This window comes from Somniosus microcephalus, chromosome 12, assembly GCF_052327205.1.
Source record: "Somniosus microcephalus isolate GS21.2 chromosome 12, FLI_Smic_1.0, whole genome shotgun sequence".
Classification (NCBI taxonomy): domain Eukaryota; kingdom Metazoa; phylum Chordata; class Chondrichthyes; order Squaliformes; family Somniosidae; genus Somniosus; species Somniosus microcephalus.
Window position 1 is genome coordinate 223,664,171 of NC_140998.1, and position 21,061 is coordinate 223,685,231.

The 21,061-nt window shown below is 48.6% G+C and overlaps 1 protein-coding gene across 2 annotated transcripts in view; it reads left to right on the forward strand.

The window, feature by feature from the left end:
* Positions 1–20,059, forward strand: part of LOC147110188 (retroviral integration site protein Fli-1 homolog) — a 184,540-nt gene extending 164,481 nt beyond the window's left edge. For both annotated transcript variants that reach the window (XM_086004115.1, XM_086004116.1), the window contains one exon: positions 16,682–20,059. In XM_086004115.1, the coding sequence (XP_085860241.1) occupies positions 16,682–17,211 (530 nt within the window). In that variant the 3' untranslated portion in view covers positions 17,212–20,059. The remainder of the gene's footprint in view (positions 1–16,681) is intronic.
* The last annotated feature ends 1,002 nt before the right edge of the window (positions 20,060–21,061 follow it).

The following is a 21,061-nucleotide window of genomic DNA, read 5'->3' on the forward strand; positions in this document are numbered from 1 at the left end:
TTGGTTCTGAGATGTTGCTTTGTTCCAACTATTCCCAAGTGTCCTTCATGTGCTAACACCAGGGCTCGTACGTGTAACACTGTGGGTAGCATAATGCGTGTTCCCGGAAGAACTAGGTACCCCACTACGCACAGCTCGTTTGCAATTGCTGCATAAGCTTTCCAGTTCTCAAAATGTCCGTTTGTGATTGCTTTCCATACCTCAATCAGCTCTGGGTTGGTAGCAGAGGCTTCCTCCACCTCTCTAGTAGTGAGTGCTTTTGGTGTTGCACTCACAGCTACAAATCTCACATATTCATCTGAGCCATGAGATTGTCTCTCCTGTTTTGCTGTCTCCCCCAGCAATCGTGACAGTGGGTCTGCAATGTTTTGCTTGCCTGGAATGTGTATCACCTTAAAATCGTACGGCTGTAATCTAAGTACCCATCTCTCTATACGGGCACAGGGTTTGGAGTGTGGGCCGTATATCACTTGTAATGGCTTATGGTCAGTTACCAAGTTAAATTTTCAGCCATACACGTATGGATGCAGCCTCTCACAAGCCCATACAAGAGCTAAGGCCTCTCTCTCTGTTTGAGAGTATTTCCTCTCACAGTCTGTTAAACTACGACTTACATAGCATATTGGCACCTCTTGTCCCTGTTGGTCCTGAACTAGTACTGCACCTAAACCGACAGGACTGGCATCTGCTATCACCTTGGTTGGTGCGTCCTTATCAAAATATGCTAAAGTGCCGGCTTTGGCCAACTCTTCCTTGAGTGCACTGAATGACTGTCTCTGTTGTGATCCAAATTTAAATGGTGTGTCTTTTCTCGTCAGGCGTCGCAGTGGCTCCGATAGCGTTGCAAACTGTGGGATGAATCTGCTACTGTACCCGAGCCCCAAGAAACTCCTCACCTCTGTAGCATTCTCTGGTTCCCGAGCTTCTGCCACCGCTCGCACTCTCTCTGCTGTTGGCCCGATGCCCTTTTCAGACAACAGGATTCCCATGAAAATCAATCGGTCCAAGTTGAATTGGCACTTCTCTGAGTTTAGTGTCAGTCCACTTTCCATTAGTCTGGTCATGACAGCGTGCAGGCGTCTGTCGTGCGTTTCCTGGTCGTGTGCATGCACGATAATGTCATCTGAGATGTTTTCAACACCCTCTATTCCAGCTAAGGCATTAGCTATCTCGTGCTGATATTGCTCACTAGCTGAAGATACACCGAATATCAGCCTCTTGTACCTGTATATTCCGTTATGTACTGCAAACGTTGTGATTTCTCGTGACTCAGGGGTCAGTTCTAACTGGTGATAACCCCATTTCAGGTCTAGCTAACTAAACACTGTCGAGCCATTCATACCTTGGAGCATCTCAGCAACGGTGGGGATTGGATATCGTTCCCTCACTATTGCCTGGTTTGCTCGTCTCATGTCTAGGCATAACCTTACATCCTTATCCGCTTTTGGTACAATAACCACAGGATTTACCCATGGGGTGGGACCAGTTACAGGTTCTATAATGTCCATGTCCCTCAATTGTTTTATTTTGGCCTCTACTGTCCCCCTTAAGTTGAATGGTATACGCCTGAGTGGCTGGGCCACAGGCTTCACTTGTGGGTCGATATACAAACTGATCTGTTTTGTGTTCAGCCTTCCTACTCCCTGGAACACCTTTGGGTACCGCTGTTCTAGTAGCTGTGTTACATCTACCACAGCTGAGACATCTGCACCTATTTTTAAAACTCCCAGTTTCATGGCTGTCTCCCTTCCTAGCAACGGCTCTCCATGGCCTTCAACCACAATGAACTCCGCCTGCTCAGTTCTCTTACCTATTGTAATCCCACATGTGAATACACCTTTAACTGACAGTGGTCGGCTAGAAGCATAAGAGAATAACTTTCTCTCTGTCTTAGGGACATGTGACTGACACTTAATGTGTTCTGACTTTAATCCTTCCCATGTATTCTCATCTATCACATTATTAGTTGCACCCGAATCAATTAACATTCTCAGGTTTACTCCCCCCACACAAAAGGTAAGCCTCTCTGTCACGTTATTTCCAGTAACAGCAAATGCACACTTATTTTGTTCCTCTACATTGTTCACACTGTGTTTCTTTGTACCCTTTGTGCGGCATACTTTGGAGAAATTATCCTTTCCTTTGCACTTATGACATGTTTGTCCGCGTGCTGGGCATTTCGGACCTCTGCCCATGTGGTCTGTGTGTCCACATCTGTAACATTTCCTTTTGTTCCTATGGCCATTTCCCTTTGGTTTCTCTGTTGAGCTTTTTGCATAATACCCTCTTTTCTATGTAACACGTGTAGGGGGGCATCTATTAACTGGTTTATGGTAACATACCTGGCCAGCAGCCTTTTTGCCTGCTGCACTGTAAACCAATTTTAACAGCGGTTCCGAATCGCTACCCCACCTTTCAGTTTTGACTGGAGGACTTATAATTAATGATATTAAAACAGACAATTGATTTGGATGTGAGAAAAGTCAAAATTTATTAAACTAAAGAAACCATAATCAAATATAAACTATACCACACGAACACAGTAAATGCAGTAAAAGTGTATAACGGGGGGGGGGCGGGTACAGACGGTGAAAACGAGGGATACAATGGCTACAATGTTATTTAAACAATCTTAGCAATTCCCTTAAATCACCACCCCAAACTCCTTGCTAGGTTGTCTTGTTGAGGAGTCAGAACACCCTGCTCACCTGTGGTCCAGCGAAGTAAAAAGAGGGAGATAGCTTCTCAGCAGCTATCTTTATACCTGTGTGCTGCTGCCGTTCTGTCTGGAAAATTCCCACCTAAAGTTCCAGTACACAAACAAAAGGACTATGATTGGTTGCTGAATTGCTTGTTTAAACATAGCCAGCCATAGTCGGCCTCGGGTCAAGTGGGCAACTCCTGACCTCCCTGGTTTGATTGACAGGTCTTTCACACAGACACATTACAAGCTGCTTAGCTTCTTTTTGCCATGCTTTTTGCTGATGGCCATTTTAAAACCTCTGTGTTTGACCGGGCTCAAAAGCACAAATTTTAATCAAGATGTACTGTCTCAATGTGTGTGAATACTTCCATGAATTTCCTCGATTCCGTTGTAGTCCAGCTCAGCCCAGCTCAGCAGTCTTTCGTGGTTCTGAGCATGCTTTAAAACATTGATCTGACCCAGAGGCAATTCAAAACACATAAATCGTCATCCACGATGTGGACCAATGTTTCTTTTATCTTCAGGGAAATTAGGGGAATTTTGCGAAACCCCTACACACGACGAACAGTATCTGTCTCCGCCTTCTCTGTACATGACATGGCTGACATCTGCTCCTCGATGTTTTCACATTGTGAGGCCAATTATAACGTACGGGCGAGCGTTAGACCATACCCTTCCTCTAGCAATTTTCTCCGCACATAGGCTGATGTGCACCTACTCAGGATAGCATCTCTTATTTGAGTATCCGCATCCCCCCCAAAAGCACAGTCTTTAGCAGCCTGCCGCAAGCGAGTAGCAAATTGTAGCACAGTCTCAACTGCCTTCTGGGACAACTTTTGAAAAGTCTGTCTAGCAAATGCTGCATTGACCTGGGGCGCGAAGTAGTGATTCAAAGTACTAACCGCCGCCGTGTAGTCTGCTGGCTCTCCTGTGCCCGATAGAGTCGAAAAGATATCCTGGACATCTGGTCCTGCTAGGTGTAGAAGTAGAGCTCTTCTCCTCTGCTTTGTTGCACCTGTAGAGGTATCGTCGATAATGAGTCCTTTGCCATCGGCATAAAGCTCAAAAGATATTAACCACCTCGTCCATCTTGGACCCAACGTGGCTGGCTTGGTGAAGCATGCAAAATTTTGAATGCCGGTCTTCTCCATCCTAACTAACTAAACTTGGGCAACTACCTATTTAAAATGAGTCTGTCCATTATCCTCGTCGCCAATGTTGTATCTATGCTTTAATGCGTTCAATCAAGCATGTAGATACGTCGAATTAAATCAGAGTCAGGCAGACAGGCTTATAACTGCGATGTTCACTTTATTGCGTAAAATGGCCGACTGCAGCTTTCCCGGGTAATTCCCACAATGCAATGCACATTACATTACCGTATTTACTGGTGTCAAACTCGCAATCAATACACGACACACACACTCAGACACACACTCACACACAGACACACTCACGCACACACACAGACACACATACAAACACACACACTCACACACAGACACACACACTCACAGACACACACACACACTCACACACAGACACACACACTCACAGACACACACACACTCACACTCAGACACACACACACACACTCACACACAGACACACACAGACACACACACTCACAGACACACACACACTCACACTCAGACACACACACACACTCACACAGACACACAGACACACACACTCACAGACACACACACACACTCACACACAGACACACACAGACACACACACTCACAGACACACACACACTCACACACAGACACACAGACACACACATTCACTCACACACACATTCAAACACAAACTCAGACACACACACTCACACTCAGACACACACACACAGACACACTCACTCACACATTCACGCACACAAACTCAGACACACACACTCACACTCAGACACACACACACAGACACACTCACTCACACATTCACGCACACACACTCAGACACACACACACTCACACACACACATTCACACACACACACACTCAGATACAGACACACACACTCACACACACACAGACACACTCACACACAGACACACAGACACACACATTCACTCACACACATATTCAAACACAAACTCAGACACACACACTCACACTCAGACACACACACACAGACACACTCACTCACACATTCACGCACACACACTCAGACACACACACACTCACACACACACATTCACACACTCAGATACAGACACACACACTCACAGACACACACACACACTCACACACAGACACACAGACACACACATTCACTCACACACATATTCAAACACAAACTCAGACACACACACTCACACTCAGACACACACACACAGACACACTCACTCACACATTCACGCACACACACTCAGACACAGACACACACTCACACACACACATTCACACACACACACACTCAGATACAGACACACACACTCACAGACACACACACACACTCACACACAGACACACAGACACACACATTCACTCACACACATATTCAAACACAAACTCAGACACACACACTCACACTCAGACACACACACACACAGACACACTCACTCACACATTCACGCACACACACTCAGACACAGACACACACTCACACACACACATTCACACACACACACACGCAGATACAGACACACACACTCACACACACACAGACACACTCACACACACACACACTCACCGACACACACACACACTCACACACAGACACACAGACACACACACTCACAGACACACACACACACTCAGATACAGACACACACACTCACACACACACACACACACTCACACACAGACACAGACACACACATTCACTCACACACATATTCAAACACAAACTCAGACACACACACTCACACTCAGACACACACACACAGACACACTCACTCACACACACACACTCAGACACACACACACTCACACACACACATTCACACACACACACACACAGATACAGACACACACACTCACACACACACAGACACACTCACACACTCAGACACACACACACACACACTCACACTCAGACACACACACAGACACACTCACTCACACATTCATGCACACACACTCACACACACACTCACACACTCACACACACACTCACACACACTCACACTCACACACAGACACACACATGCTAACACACACACTCATACTCACAGACACTCACACACACACTCACACACACTTACACACACATATTCACGCACTCACACACACTCACGCATACAGACACACAGCCCCAGCCTCAACAGCTTTTTGGGGGAGAGAGTTCCAGATTTCCACCCCCCTTTGTGTGAAGAAGTGCTTTCTGACATCACCCCTGAACAGCCTGGCTCTAATTTTAAGGTTCTGCCCCCTTGTTCTGGACTCCCCCCACCAGAGGAAATAGTTTCTCTCTCTCTCTCCACTATCGAATCCTTTAATCATCTCAAACACCTCGATTAGATCCCCCCTTAATCTTCTAAACTCGAGGGAATTCAAACCTAGTCTGCGCTACCTGTCCTCATGATTTAAGCTATTGGCTTGGAGAGGAAGTTAGTTTGGAGGGAGGAGACAGAGAGGGTGCAGTGCAGATTCATCCCGGTATCATTCTGGTGAATCTGCAGCCCACAACATGCGATTTCCAAGCAGGCCTCGCAATAGAGATTCATTGTCACACCTCATCAACAACTCCATTATCCTGGTATCATGGGACTAGAGGGACCTTGGTCTCCCTACATCCAGCAAATCCCTCTGTTCCAACAAGCGGTCAATCCTGAGCCTCATTATAATATCTGCACCACACTGGGAGGAGAATATAAGGGTGGGTAGACTCCATGATAGGGGAGGGGGTAAATGGGTTGTGGGAGGAGATTGAATGGGTGGGTAGAGTCCATGATAGAGGAGAGTGCAGATGGGCTGTGGGAGGAGATTAATTGGGTGGGTAGAGTCCATGATAGGGGAGAGTGTCCATGGGCTGTGGGAGGAGATTAAATGGGTGGGTAGAGTCCATGATAGGGGAGAGTGCCCATGGGCTGTGGGAGGAGATTAAATGGGTGGGTGGAGTCCATGATAGGGGAGAGTGTACATGGGCTGTGGGAGGAGATTAAATGGGTGGATAGAGTCCATGATAGCGGAGAGAGTTTATGGGCTGTGGGAGGAGATTAAACGGGTGGGTAGAGTCCGTGAGAGGGGAGAGTGTACATGGGCTGTGGGAAGAGATTGAATGGGTGGAGACCGTTCATGATAGGGGAAAGTGTCCATGGGCTGTAGGAGGAGACTGAATGGGTGGGTAGAGTCCATGATAGGGGAGAGTGTACATGGGTTGTGGGAGGAGATTGAATGCGTGGGTAGAGTCCGTGATAGGGGAGAGTGTACATGGGCTGTGGGAGGAGATTAAATGGGTGGGTAGAGTCCATGATAGGGGAGAGTGTCCATGGGCTGTGGGAGGAGATTGAATGTGTGGGTAGAGTCCATGATAGGGGAGAGTGTCCATGGGCTGTGGGAGGAGATTCAATGGGTGGGTAGAGGCCGTGAGAGGCGAGAGTGTACATGGGCTGTGGGAGGAGATTAAAAGGGTGGATAGAGTCCATGATAGCGGAGAGAGTTCATGGGCTGTGGGAGGAGATTAAACGGGTGGGTAGAGTCCGTGATAGGTGAGAGTGTACATGGGCTGTGGGAGTAGATTAAATGGGTGGGTAGAGTCCGTGATAGGTGAGAGTGTACATCGGCTGTGGGAGGAGATTGAATGGGTCTGTAAAGTCCATGGTGGGGATAGTGTACATGGGCTGTGGGAGGAGATTGGATGAGTGGGTAGAGTCCATGATAGAGGAGAGTGCACATGGGCTGTGGGAGGAGATTGAATGGGTGGATATCCATGATAGGAGAGAGTGTACATGGGCTGTGGGAGGAGATTAAATGGGTGGGTAGAGTCCGTGATAGGGGAGAGTGTCCATGGGCTGTGGGAAGAGATTGAATGGGTGGGTAGAGTCAGTAATAGGGGAGAGTGTACATGGGCTGTGGAAGGAGATTAAATGGATGGGTAGAGTCCGTAATAGGGGAGAGTGTACATGTGCTGTGGGAGGAGATTCAATGGATGGGTAGAGGTCATGATAGGGGAGAGTGTACATGGGCTGTGGGAGGAGATTAAATGGGTGGGTAGTGTCCATGATAGGGGAGAGTGTATATGGGCTGTGGGAGGAGATTGAATGGGTGGGTAGAGTCCATGATAGGGATAGTGTACCTGGGCTGTGGGAGAGGAGATTTAATGAGTGGGTAGAGTCCGTGATAGAGGAGATTCCAAATGGGCTGTGGGAGGAGATTGAATGGGTGGTTTTCCATGATGGGGGAGAGTGTACATAGGCTGTGGGAGGAGATTAAACGGGTGGGTAGAGTCCGTGATAGGGGAGAGTGTCCATGGGCTGTTGGAGAAGATTAAGTGAATGGCTAGAGTCCATGATAGGGGAGAGAGTTCATGTGTTGTTGGAGGAGATTAAACGGGTGGATAGCATCCGTGTTAGGGGAGAGAGTACATGGGCTGTGGGAGGAGATTAAGTGGGTCGGTAGAGTCCGTGACAGGGGAGAGTGTCCACGGGCTGTGGGAGGTGATTAAATGGGTGGGTATCATCCATGATAGGGGAGAGTGTACATGGGCTGTGGGAGGAGCTTGAATGGGTGGATATCCATGATAGGGGAGAGTGTACATGGGCTGTGGGAGGAGATTAAATGGGTGGGTAGAGTCTGCGATAGGGGAGAGTGTCCATGGGCTGTGGAAGGAGATTGAATGAGTGGGTAGAGTCCGTGATAGAGGAGAGTGTACATGGGCTGTGGGAGGAGAATAAATGGATGGGTAGAATTCATGATAGGTGTGGTGTATGTGCCTTTAAGAGCCCCAGGTGTGCGTAATGCCGGTAATTGCCACTTGGGCTATATAAGCCTGTGTATTGTGTATATCCTTTAGAACCACCCCCCCAGACTTGCTTAGTAAATACCTATGAACCAACTCCTGTCTTCAGTGTCTTTATCTACACACGGACACTACAGTGGCGATGAAGTGGAAACGGACTTACCTGCAATTCGGCAGCACCTCAAGGACATCGATTCCTCCAGCGTCCAGAAGACTCAAAGAAGTAATAGAAACTGTGGTTTCACCAGCTGGCCAAGCTGGTGGCAGGTACTGCGCTAATCCTTCCTGGGCGTCAGGCTGGGGCTCCAGCGTCGGGCTCTACAGCTGAGACAGGCAGCGAAATCGGAGGCAAGCAATAACGGACTGGGAGGGTGCACTCGGGAGATGGCCGGCGCGGCAAGCAGGTCAGCGTTTAGACCTCCGTCGGGAACGAGTCTCCAACAGTGAATAAACGGAAACCACAGTAAAACAGCATTGTTATCGGTGGCAGCGGTGGGAAAGCGCAGGAAGCGCCATATCGTTGCTACAGAGAAAAAAAAAAAGCGCGGGAAGCGCCATATCTTTTTTTTGAAATGCCTAAGTCTGGCAATATGGATGTTTTGATAACGAAACAGAGCCTAACTTTGGCAATATTGATGTTTTTGATAACAAGATAGAGAATTGGACCACATATGTAGAAAGAGTGGAGGTGTTTTGCACCGCAAATGGAATAGAAGATGAAAAAAAGCTTCAGTGCTTCTGGATCTAATGGGCGCAGAAACATACAAGCTGTTACGCAACTTAATCACTCCAGCCGAACCGATGGACAAGAATTTTGAGGAGATTGTTGATACCCTACACTGCCAATTCGAGGCAGATTCTCTGCAAGACAAATTCATCTGCGATCCCCTAAGTGTAGAAACACAAAAAAAGGTATCTTCTGGAAAAGATTTAACACTGGACAAGTCTTTCAGTGCAATAGGAGCGGCAAAGATACAGCAAAGACCACAGGACTTCGGCACCCATGAAATGACACTGGGTTTCAAGAGATGTTATCGCTGCGGCAGATCCAACCATGACCAGAGGGATTGCTGGTTCAAAGAAAAAGCATGCAGGCGATGCGGAAAGATGGGACACATTCCACGTGTATGCCGATCTGAAAATAAAAAATCCACTAACGGGAAAAGAATCAATAAGGAAAAGCACAGAAAGGTACAAATGATGACGGACAGTAGTTCCAAAGACCAGAAGAGCGATAGCGACTCCGGGAACAAGAGACTAAGCTCTCTCAAATTACATAATGTAATTGCCAATGAAGATTACCAGACCATTTGGGTTACCCTCATAATAGCAGGGTCCCCAGTTAAAATGGAGCTAGATACAGGATCAGCTCTAACCATAATAAATCGACGAGATTACGAGAGGCTATTTTCGCATATACCGCTAAAAGACACATCCATTATCTTAAAAACATATACGGGGCAGAAAGTATACCCCAAAGGAAAAATAAAGGTGCCTGTGGTATACAACGGCAAAGAAATACAAAAGTTGTATTTATACATTCTACAAGATGGTGGTCCACCGTTGTTGGGACGTGAATGGATAAGGAAGATACGTTTAGACTGGCACTCCATTCAGGCACTGACGGTGACCAGTAAGGAAAAAAACAAGGATGACATCATACCTGAACGATTAAAAGACATCTTGGCCAACGCCAAAGAAGTGTTTCAAGAGAAACTAGGATCCTTGAAAGGCATCACCGCCTCAATAAAAGTGGAAGATGCAGCAATTCCAAAAATTTTTAAGGCAAGACCGGTGCCATACGCAATACGTCCGGCAGTCGAGGCAGAGCTGGAGAATTTGGAAAAGGCAGGCGTATTATCCAAAATAGATTGGAGCGAATGGGCAACACCCATCATTCCAGTCATGAAAAAAGCATTGAAAAATAACTCTGAGGAACAGAGAAAAATTCGCATCTGTCGGGACTTTAAGGTGACTGTAAACCCGGTCCTTCACACGGTACAGTATCCTCTTCCGAGGATAGAAGATATTTTCGCCTCACTATCCGGAGGAAAACGTTTCACAAAAATTGACTTGGCACAGGCATATCTACAGATGGAGGTTGAGGAGACCTCTAAAAAGTATCTCACAATAAACACACACAAAGGCCTGTACCAGTACAATCGACTGGTTTTTGGAGTAGCATCAGCTCCAGCTATCTGGCAAAGAGCTATGGAGCAAGTCCTGCAAGGGATTCCGGGGACTCAGTGTTACCTAGACGACATCCTTATAACAGGAGGAAATGACAACGAGCACCTTGCCAATTTGGAGCAGGTGCTCACTAGGCTGAAAGAACGGGGCCTACGAGCAAATCGCCCCAAGTGCGAATTTTTCCAAAATCAGATATCATATTGTGGCCACATAATTAATAAGGAAGGGTTGCATAAGTCACCTGAAAAAATTGAAGCAGTTATAAAAGCCCCAGCACCTGAAAATGTTTCACAATTGAGGTCATTCCTGGGATTAATAAATTACTATCATAAATTTTTACCGAACTTATCAACTATTCTACACCCTCTTAATGATCTTCTACACACAGGAGTGATTTGGAAATGGAACGAAGACTGTAAACGTGCCTTCCATAAATGTAAAGACTTAATCACATCCGAGAAAGTTTGGGCTCATTACAACCCATCACAACCAATCAGACTGGCGTGCGATGCATCCCCTTACGGCATAGGAGCGGTATTGTCCCATAGATTCCCTGATGGCTCGGAACGGCCGATAGCTTTTGCGTCACGCTCATTGAACTCAGCTGAGCGTAACTATTCCCAGATAGACAGGGAAGCACTCAGCCTGGTGTGGGGAGTGAAGAAATTCAACCATTACCTACACGGACAAAAATTTACCTTGCTGACTGACCATCAACCCCTCATCTCCATATTCAACCCTAAGAAAGGTGTCCCCATTATGACGGCACAAAGACTACAGAGGTGGTCCCTTTTTCTAGGGGCACACCAATACAACATTGAATACAAAGGGTCAAAACAGCATGGGAATGCTGACGGTTTATCGCGCCTGCCGTTGCCAACGATAGAAGAGGCACCGACAGTAGACCCAGTAGAGATATTCCACTCTACCATAGTGGAATGTCTACCGGTGACAAATTCTGCCATTGAAAGGGAGACCAGAAATGACCCTACTCTCTCACGGGTCTACGATTTAACAATGAAGGGATGGCCAGCACATGGCGAACCACTGTTGCCAGCATTCTCGCAAAGAAGAGAACAGCTGTCAGTGTGCCGAGGAACCTTGATGTGTGGATCCAGAGTGGTGATTCCACCCAAACTCCAGGATAAAGTGCTAAAGGAGCTTCACGAGGGGCATCTGGGTGGAGTGAAAATGAAGAACCTAGCTAGGGCGTTTGTATGGTGGCCAGGTATCGATGGAGACATCGAAGACATGACCAAGAGCTGCCTAGGATGCCAGAAGGTCCAAAATGCTCCACCACAGGCCCCTCTACATCCATGGGAGTGGCCCTCATCTCCCTGGCAAAGGGTGCACATCGACTTTGCTGGTCCATTTATGGACTCAATGTTCTTAATCGCAGTTGATGCACACTCCAAGTGGCCGGAGGTAATAAAGATGTCCTCCACCACCACGGAAAAAACCATCACAGTATTAAGGACCATATTTGCCAGGAATGGGCTGCCGGAACAGATATGTTCTGATAATGGACCGCAATTTGTGTCCGAAGAATTCAGAAAGTTCTTAAAGAACAATGGGGTAAAGAACTACACATCCGCCCCATACCATCCCGCCACCAATGGATTGGCTGAAAGGTTTGTCCAGACCTTTAAGAAGGCCATAAAGGCCATGGGTAATGAAGACATAAAACTTCAGCACAAGGTGGATAACTTCTTATTTGCATATAGGAATGCAACACATATGATTACAAACCAAACTCCCGCCATGATGTTCTACAATAGAAACCTAAGATGCCGGCTAGATTTGGTCAAGCCCAACATCCGAAGGGACGTGGAGAACTGGCAGTTTCAGGGCATGAATGAAAGGCCAACTAGGGCCTTCCAGATAGGCCAACCGGTTTTGGCCCGGGACTACCGTACCGAGAAATGGCAGCCTGGAACTATCTGCACACGACTAGGACCACTGATGTATACCGTGGACATTGGAGAAAGCATAATAAGGCGCCATGCTAACCAAATCATCAAGTCATCCGAAAAGGGACAACCTACACCACCACGCTATACATCTAACGATGAAGTAGAGATACCCATATCTACCTCCGATCCGGTGATACTGGAACCCGATGAACCCGACACTGGCCTTCAAGCCGAATCAGCCTTGCCAGAAGAACCTACTACACCACCAGAAACTACTACACCCCCGAGGCGTTATCCGGACCGAGTCAGGAAGCCTCCTGAGAGACTAACTTATAATTAATTAATACAGCAATGTATATTATTTTGCATATAACATGTAATTAATAATTACTTAAAATATGATGTGCTAGTTAGCTAGAAGGGGAGGAATTGTGGTGTATGTGCCTTTAAGAGCCCCAGGTGTGCGTAATGCCGGTAATTGCCACTTGGGCTATATAAGCCTGTGCATTGTGTATATCCTTTAGAACCACCCCCCAGACTTGCTTAGTAAATACCTATGAACCAACTCCTGTCTTCAGTGTCTTTATCTACACACGGACACTACAATAGGGGAGAGTGTTCATGGGCTGTGGGAGGAGATTGAATGGGTGGGTAGAGTCCGTGATAGGGCAGAGTGTACATCGGCTGTGGGAGGCGATTGAATGGGTCTGTAGAGTCCATGGTGGGGAGAGTGTACATGGGCTGTGGGAGGAGATTGAATGGGTGGATATCCATGATAGGGGAGAGTGTACATGGGCTGTGGGAGGAGATTAAATGGGTGGGTAGTGTCCGTGATAGGGGAGAGAGTACATGGGCTGTGGGAGAAGATTAAATGGGTGGGTAGAATTAACGATAGGGGAGAGTGTACATGGGCTGTGGGAGGAGATGAAATGGGTGGATAAAGTCCATGATAGGGGAGAGTGCACATGGGCTGTGGGAGGAGATTGAATGGGTGGGTAGAGTCCGTAATGGGGGAGAGTGTACATGTGCTGTGGGAGGAGATTAAATAGGTGGATAGAGGCCATGATAGGGGTGAGTGTACATGGGCTGTGGGAGGAGATTAAATGGGTGGGTAGCATCCATGATAGGGGAGAGTGCATATGGGCTGTGGGAGGTGATTAAATGGGTGGATAGAGTCCATGATAGGGGAGAGTGTAACATAGAAACATAGAAACATAGAAACAGAAGATAGGAGCAGGAATAGGCCATTCGGCCCTTCGAGCCTGCTCCGCCATTCAATGTGATCATGGCTGATTATCCAAACTCAGTAACCTGTCCCCGCCTTTTCCCCATATCCCTTGATCCCTTCAGCCTCAAGAAACATATCCAACTCTTTCTTGAATATATTTAATGAACTGGCCTCCACCGCCCTCTGTGGCAGAGAATTCCACAGGTTCACCACTCTCTGGGTGAAGAAATTCCTCCTCATTTCAGTCCTAAATGGCTTACCCCTTATCCTTAGACTATGACCCCTGGTTCTGGACTCCCCAGCCATCAGAAACATCCTTCCTGCATCTAGTCTGTCCAGACCTGACAGAATTTTATAGGTTTCGATGAGATCCCCTCTCAATCTTCTAAACTTCAGTGAGTATAAGCCCAATCGGCACAATCTCTCCTCATGCGTCACGGGCTGAGGAAGGAGATTCAATGGGTGGATAGAGTCCATGATAGGGGAGAGTGTACATGGGCTGTGGGAGGAGATTAAATGGGTGGATAAAGTCCATGATAGGGGAGAGTGTACAAGGGCTGTAGGAGGAGATTGAATGGGTGGGTAGAGTCCATCATAGGGGAAGTGTACATGGGCTGTGGATGGAGATTCAACGCGTGGGTAGAGTCCGTGAGAGGCGAGATTGTATATGGGCTGTGGGAGGAGATTGAATGAGTGGGTAGAGCCCGTGATAGGGGAGAGTGCACATGAGCTGTGGGTGGAGATGGAACGGGTGGATATCCATGATAGGGGAGAGTGTACACAGGCTGTGGGAGGAGATTAAATGGGTGGATAGTGTCCGTGATGGGGGAGTGTGTCCATGGGCTGTGGGAGGAGATTGAATGGGTGGGTAGAGTCCATGATAAGGGAGAGTGTACATGGGCTGTGGGAGGAGATTAAATAGGTGGATAGAGTCCATGATATTGGAGAGTGTACATGGGCTGTGGAAGAGATTAAATGGGTGGGTAGTTTCTGTGATAGGGGAGAGCGTACATTGGCTGTGGGAGGATATTGAGTGGCTGGATAGAGTCCATGATAGGGGAGAGTGTCCACGGGCTGTGGAAGGTGATTCAATGGGAGGATAGAGTCCATGATAGGAGATAGTGTCCATGGGCTGTGGGAGGAGATTGAATGGGTGGGTAGAGTCCATGATAGGGGAGAGTGTCCATGGGCTGTGGGAGGAGATTGAATGGGTGGGTAGAGTCCATGATAGGAGAGAGTGTCCATGGGCTGTGGGAGGAGATTGAATGGGTGGGTAGAGTCCATGATAGGGGAGAGTGTCCATGGGCTGTGGGAAGAGATTGAATGGGTGGGTAGAGTCCGTGATAGGGGAGAGTGTCCATGGGCTGTGGGAGGAGATTGAATGGGTGGGTAGAGTCCATGATAGGAGAGAGTGTCCATGGGCTGTGGGAGGAGATTGAATGGGTGGGTAGAGTCCATGATAGGGGAGAGTGTACATGGGCTGTGGGAGGAGATTGAATGGGTGGGTAGAGTCCATGATAGGGGAGAGTGTCCATGGGCTGTGGGAAGAGATTGAATGGGTGGGTAGAGTCCGTGATAGGGGAGAGTGTACATGGGCTGTGGGAGGAGATTGAATGGGTGGGTAGAGTCCATGATAGGGGAGAGTGTACCTGGGCTGTGGGAGGAGATTGAATGGGTGGGTAGAGTCCATAATAGGGGAGAGTGTCCATGGGCTGTGGGAAGAGATTGAATGGGTGGGTAGAGTCCGTGATAGGGGAGAGTGTACATGGGCTGTGGGAGGAGATTGAATGGGTGGGTAGTGTCCATGATAGGGGAGAGTGTACATGGGCTGTGGGAGGAGATTGAATGGGTGGGTAGAGTCCATGATAGGGGAGAGTGTACATGGGCTGTGGGAGGAGATTGAATGGGTGGGTAGAGTCCATGATAGGGGAGAGTGTACATGGGCTGTGGGAGGAGATTGAATGGGTGGGTAGAGTCCATGATAGGGGAGAGTGTGGGCTGTGGGAGGAGATTAAATGGGTGGGTAGAGTCCATGATAGGGGAGAGTGTACATGGGCTGTGGGAGGAGATTAAATGGGTCGGTAGAGTCTGTGATAGGGGAGAGTGTACATGGGCTGTGGGAGGAGATTGAATGGGTGGGTAGAGTCCATGATAGGGGAGAATGTACATGGGCTGTGGGAGGAGATTGAATGGGTGGGTAGAGTCCGTGATAGGGGAGAGTGTACATGGGCTGTGGGAGGAGATTAAATGGGTCGGTAGAGTCTGTGATAGGGGAGAGTGTACATGGGCTGTGGGAGGAGATTAAATGGGTGGGTAGAGTCCATGATAGGGGAGAGTGTACATGGGCTGTGGGAGGAGATTAAATGGGTCGGTAGAGTCTGTGATAGGGGAGAGTGTACATGGGCTGTGGGAGGAGATTGAATGGGCGGGTAGAGTCCATGATAGGGGCGAGTGTACATGGGCTGTGGGAGGAGATTGAATGGGTGGGTAGAGTCTGTGATAGGGGAGAGTGTACATGGGCTGTGGGAGGAGATTAAATGGGTGGGTAGAGTCCATGATAGGGGAGAGTGTACATGGGCTGTGGGAGGAGATTGAATGGGTGGGTAGAGTCCATGATAGTGGAGAGTGTACATGGGCTGTGGGAGGAGGGCTGGACTTTGCGGTGATATTCATGATGGAGGCGGTTTCTTGTTCCGGGTGTGTCATGTTCTCACTCTCGGTCTCTGGTCTTGTTTGCAGGGAGCGGGCAGATCCAGCTCTGGCAGTTTCTGCTGGAGCTGTTGTCAGACAGTTCCAATTCCGCCTGCATCACCTGGGAAGGCACCAACGGGGAGTTCAAGATGACAGACCCGGACGAAGTGGCTCGGCGCTGGGGAGAGAGGAAGAGCAAGCCCAACATGAACTACGACAAGCTGAGCCGGGCGCTGCGTTACTATTACGACAAGAACATTATGACCAAGGTCCACGGCAAACGCTACGCTTACAAATTTGACTTCCAGGGGATCGCGCAGGCGCACCAGCCTCACCCACCCGAGTCCCCCATCTACAAGTACCAGGCGGAACTACCCTACATGCCGACCTACCACACACACCAGCAAAAGATGAATTTCGTGCCCTCCCATCCTTCGCCCATGCCGGTGTCTTCGGGGAGTTTCTTTGGTGCGGCCAACCCCTACTGGAGCTCAAGCCCGACTGCCATGTACCCCAGCCCCAGTGTCCCTCGTCACCCAGGAACCCATGTCCCATCCCACCTGGGCTCCTACTACTGACGGCACCCCCCCACACCCCACCCCACCCCTCCAACATGGGCCAGGCATCCACCATCACTGACTTTGCCTTTCCATGAGATGGTGGTGGGCCTGGCCCCCACGAAGCAGAAACGCCCTCCACCAAACTATCTGTAAAACGGCAAATGGTCCCGCTGCTAAGATGCCACGTGGCGCTGAAGAAGACACTGAAAGTGCAATTCACCCAATTGGATCTCTACGCTCGTGGTGATTTAGGATTTTATTTTATCAATATTTTTTTGCTTTGAATTATAAATGGCAGTCCTTCAGATGTTCTTCCTGAACTGAAAGCTCAACAAGCCAATAAATGCAGCGAATATCCGGTCAAAGGTGAGGATTGCGAAGAACCTTTCAATGACTATTGACTTGCTTCCCCCCAAAGTACCGACCTGGACCAAAAATCATTTCTTCTCCTTTTTAAACTCGGTATCTATTGTAGCACACATTCTTCAAATCTCCAAACAATTTTATATATAATTGTTTTTATTGTATAGTTCCATTTGTTGTTAATTAATATTAATTAGGAATGTTATAGCTGGAGTTATATTTTGCTTAGCTTTGCAAATCCAAAGCTGCTCGATGAGGTGTCAATGTCGTGATGTATCCAATTATTAACGGTTTGTTCACCTACACCCAACCGCCACCCCCCTCAAATACGGTGATTCTTTCAAAGCTTCCCCCTAACCTTCCACCCCTGGGGAGAGTGTCCATGGGCTGTGGGAGGAGATTGAATGGGTGGGTAGAGTCTGTGATAGGGAAGAGTGTACACGGGCTGTGGGAGGTGATTAAATGGGTGGGTAGAATCCATGATAGGGGAGAGTGTCCATGGGCTGTGGGAGGAGATTAAATGTGTGGATATCCAGGATAGCAGAGAGTGTACATGGGCTGTGGGAGGAGATTCAATGGGTGGGTAGAGTCTGTCATATGGGAGAGTGTCCATGGGCTGTGGGAGGAGATTGAATGCGTGGGTAGAGTCCATGATAGTGGACAGTGTCCACGGGCTGTGGGAGGAGATTGAATGGGTGGATATCCAGGATAGCAGAGAGTGTACATGGGCTGTGGGAGGAGATTAAATGGGTGGGTAGAGTCCATGATAGGGGAGAGTGTCCATGGGCTGTGGGAGGAGATTAAATGGGTGGGGAGAGTCCGTGATAGGGGAGAGTGTCCATGGGCTGTGGGAGGAGATTAAATGGGTGGGTAGAGTCTGTGATAGGGGAGAGAGTACATGGGCTGTGGGAGGAGATTAATGGGTGGGTAGGGTCCATGATAGGGGAGAGTGTACATGGGCTGTGGGAGGAGATTATACGGGTGGGTAGAGTCCATGATAGGGGAGAGTGTCCATGGGCTGTAGGAGGAGATTATACGGGTGGGTAGAGTCCATGATAGGGGAGAGTGTCCATGGGCTGTGGGAGGAGATTAAATGGGTGGGTAGAGTCTGTGATAGGGGAGAAAGTACATGGGCTGTGGGAGGAGATTAAATGGGTGTGTAGGGTCCATGATAGGGGAGAGTGTACATGGGCTGTGGGTGGAGATTATACGGGTGGGTAGAGTCCATGATATGGTAAAGTGTACATGGGCTGTGGGAGGAGATTAAATGGGTGGGTAGAGTCTGTGATAGGGGAGAGTGTACATGGGCTGTGGGAGGAGATTATACGGGTGGGTAGAGTCCATGAAAGGGTAAAGTGTACATGGGCTGTGGGAGGAGATTATGCAGGTGGGTAGAGTCCATGATAGGCTAAATTGTACATGGGCTGTGGGAGGAGATTAAATGGGTGGATAGAGTCCAGGATAGCAGACAGTGTACATAGGCTGTGGGAGGAGATTAAATGGGTGGGTAGAGTCCATGATAAGGGAGAGTGTACATGGGCTGTGGGAGGAGATTAAATGGATGGGTAGAGTCTATGATAGCAGAGAGTGTACATGGGCTGTGGGAGGAGATTAAATGGGTGGGTATAATCCATGATAGGGGAAAGTATCCATGGGCTGTGGGAGGAGATTAAATGGGTGGGTAGAGTCCATGATAGGGGAGAGTGTCCATGGGCTGTGGGAGGAGATTAAATGGGTGGGTAGAGTACAGGATAGCAGAGAGTGTACATGGGCTGTGGGAGGAGATTGAATGTGTGGGGAGTGTCCAGGATAGGGGAGAGTGTACATGGGCTGTGGGAGGAGATTAAATGGGTGGATAGTGTCTATGACAGGGGAGAGTGTACATGGGCTGTGGAAGGAGATAAGATGGGTGAGTAGACTCCATGTTGGCTCACGTTCAGGATGTATTTGCTCCTCAGACCCACTCAACACCATGTAGTCCAGTTGGTAGTGCAAAGCGGATGGCCCATTGTACACAGTGCCTGATATTCAACTGCCGGGACTGAAATGGGACTGAATTTCAGGAGGGCCGTGTCATGGATGCTCATGGCATTATTGCCTCAGGCGTGTGTCAAACCATCCGACCAGGCAAGATGAACCTCCAAGCGTAGGCGTGACACACCGCCTCATTAACAGCGCTCCCCGTCTATTAAAGCAGCACTGTCGGAATTGCAAAGTGTCTGCCCAAGTGGAATCTATTCGGGGGGAGATGGAGGAGAACAACAGAAATTCCTGCCACCAACCACCCACCTCCCACCCCCCACTGCATCCCCGCTATGATCTCACGTACAGGTAATATTGGGACTGAGTGGATGTTAACTCCTCGGGGATTGTAGGTTTGGAATTGGATGTACAAATACATTATCCGACATGCACCTTTAAAAGCCCTGGAGATACCATTCATTGTCATCTTTTATCAATTTTATTTTTTATGTAATAACTAAATAAAGAGATATTAAGAGGATCACCGTGTAGTGTTCAACACCTGCACTCGAACCATCAACATCTCCTTCTGTTTAGACTTTTTACTAATCTTTACCCCGTCCCCTTTACCCAGTCCCCTTTACACCATCCCCTTTACCCCGTCCCCTTTACCCCGTCCCCTTTACCCTGTCCCCTTTACCCGGTCCCCTTTACCCAGTCTCCCTTTACCCCGTCCCCTTTACCCAATCTCCTTTACCCCGTCCCCTTTACCCAATCTCCTTTACCCAGTCCCCTTTACCCCATCCCCTTTACCAGTCTCCTTTACTCAGTCCCCTTTACCCAGTCCCCTTTCCCCTGTCCCCTTTACCCAGTCCCCTTTACCCAGTCCCCTTTACCAGTCCCCTTTACTCAGTCCCCTTTCCCCAGTCCCCTTTACCCAGTCCCCTTTACCCAGTCCCCTTTCCCCAGTCCCCTTTACCCAGTCCCCTTTACCCAGTCCCCTTTACCCAGTCCCCTTTACCCAGTCCCCTTTCCCCAGTCCCCTTTACCCAGTCCCCTTTACCCAGTCCCCTTTCCCCAGTCCCCTTTACCCGGTCCCCTTTACCTGGTCCCCTTTACCCAGTCCCCTTTACCCAGTCCCCTTTACCCAGTCCCCCTTTACCCTGTCCTCATTACCCAGTCTCTTTTATCCAGTTCTCATTACCCAGTCCCCTTTACCCAGTCCCCTTTACCCAGTCCCCTTTACTCAGTCCCCTTTACCCCGTCCCCTTTACCCAGTCCCCTTTACCCAGTCCCCTTTACCCAGTCCCCTTTACCCAGTCCCCTTTACCCTATCCCCTTTACCCAGTCCCCTTTACCCAGTCCCCTTTACCCAGTCCCCTTTACTCAGTCCCCTTTACCCCGTCCCCTTTACCCAGTCCCCTTTACCCAGTCCCCTTTACTCAGTCCCCTTTACCCCGTCCCCTTTACTCAGTCCCCTTTACCCAGTCCCCTTTACCCTATCCCCTTTACCCAGTCCCCTTTACCCGGTCCCCTTTACCCC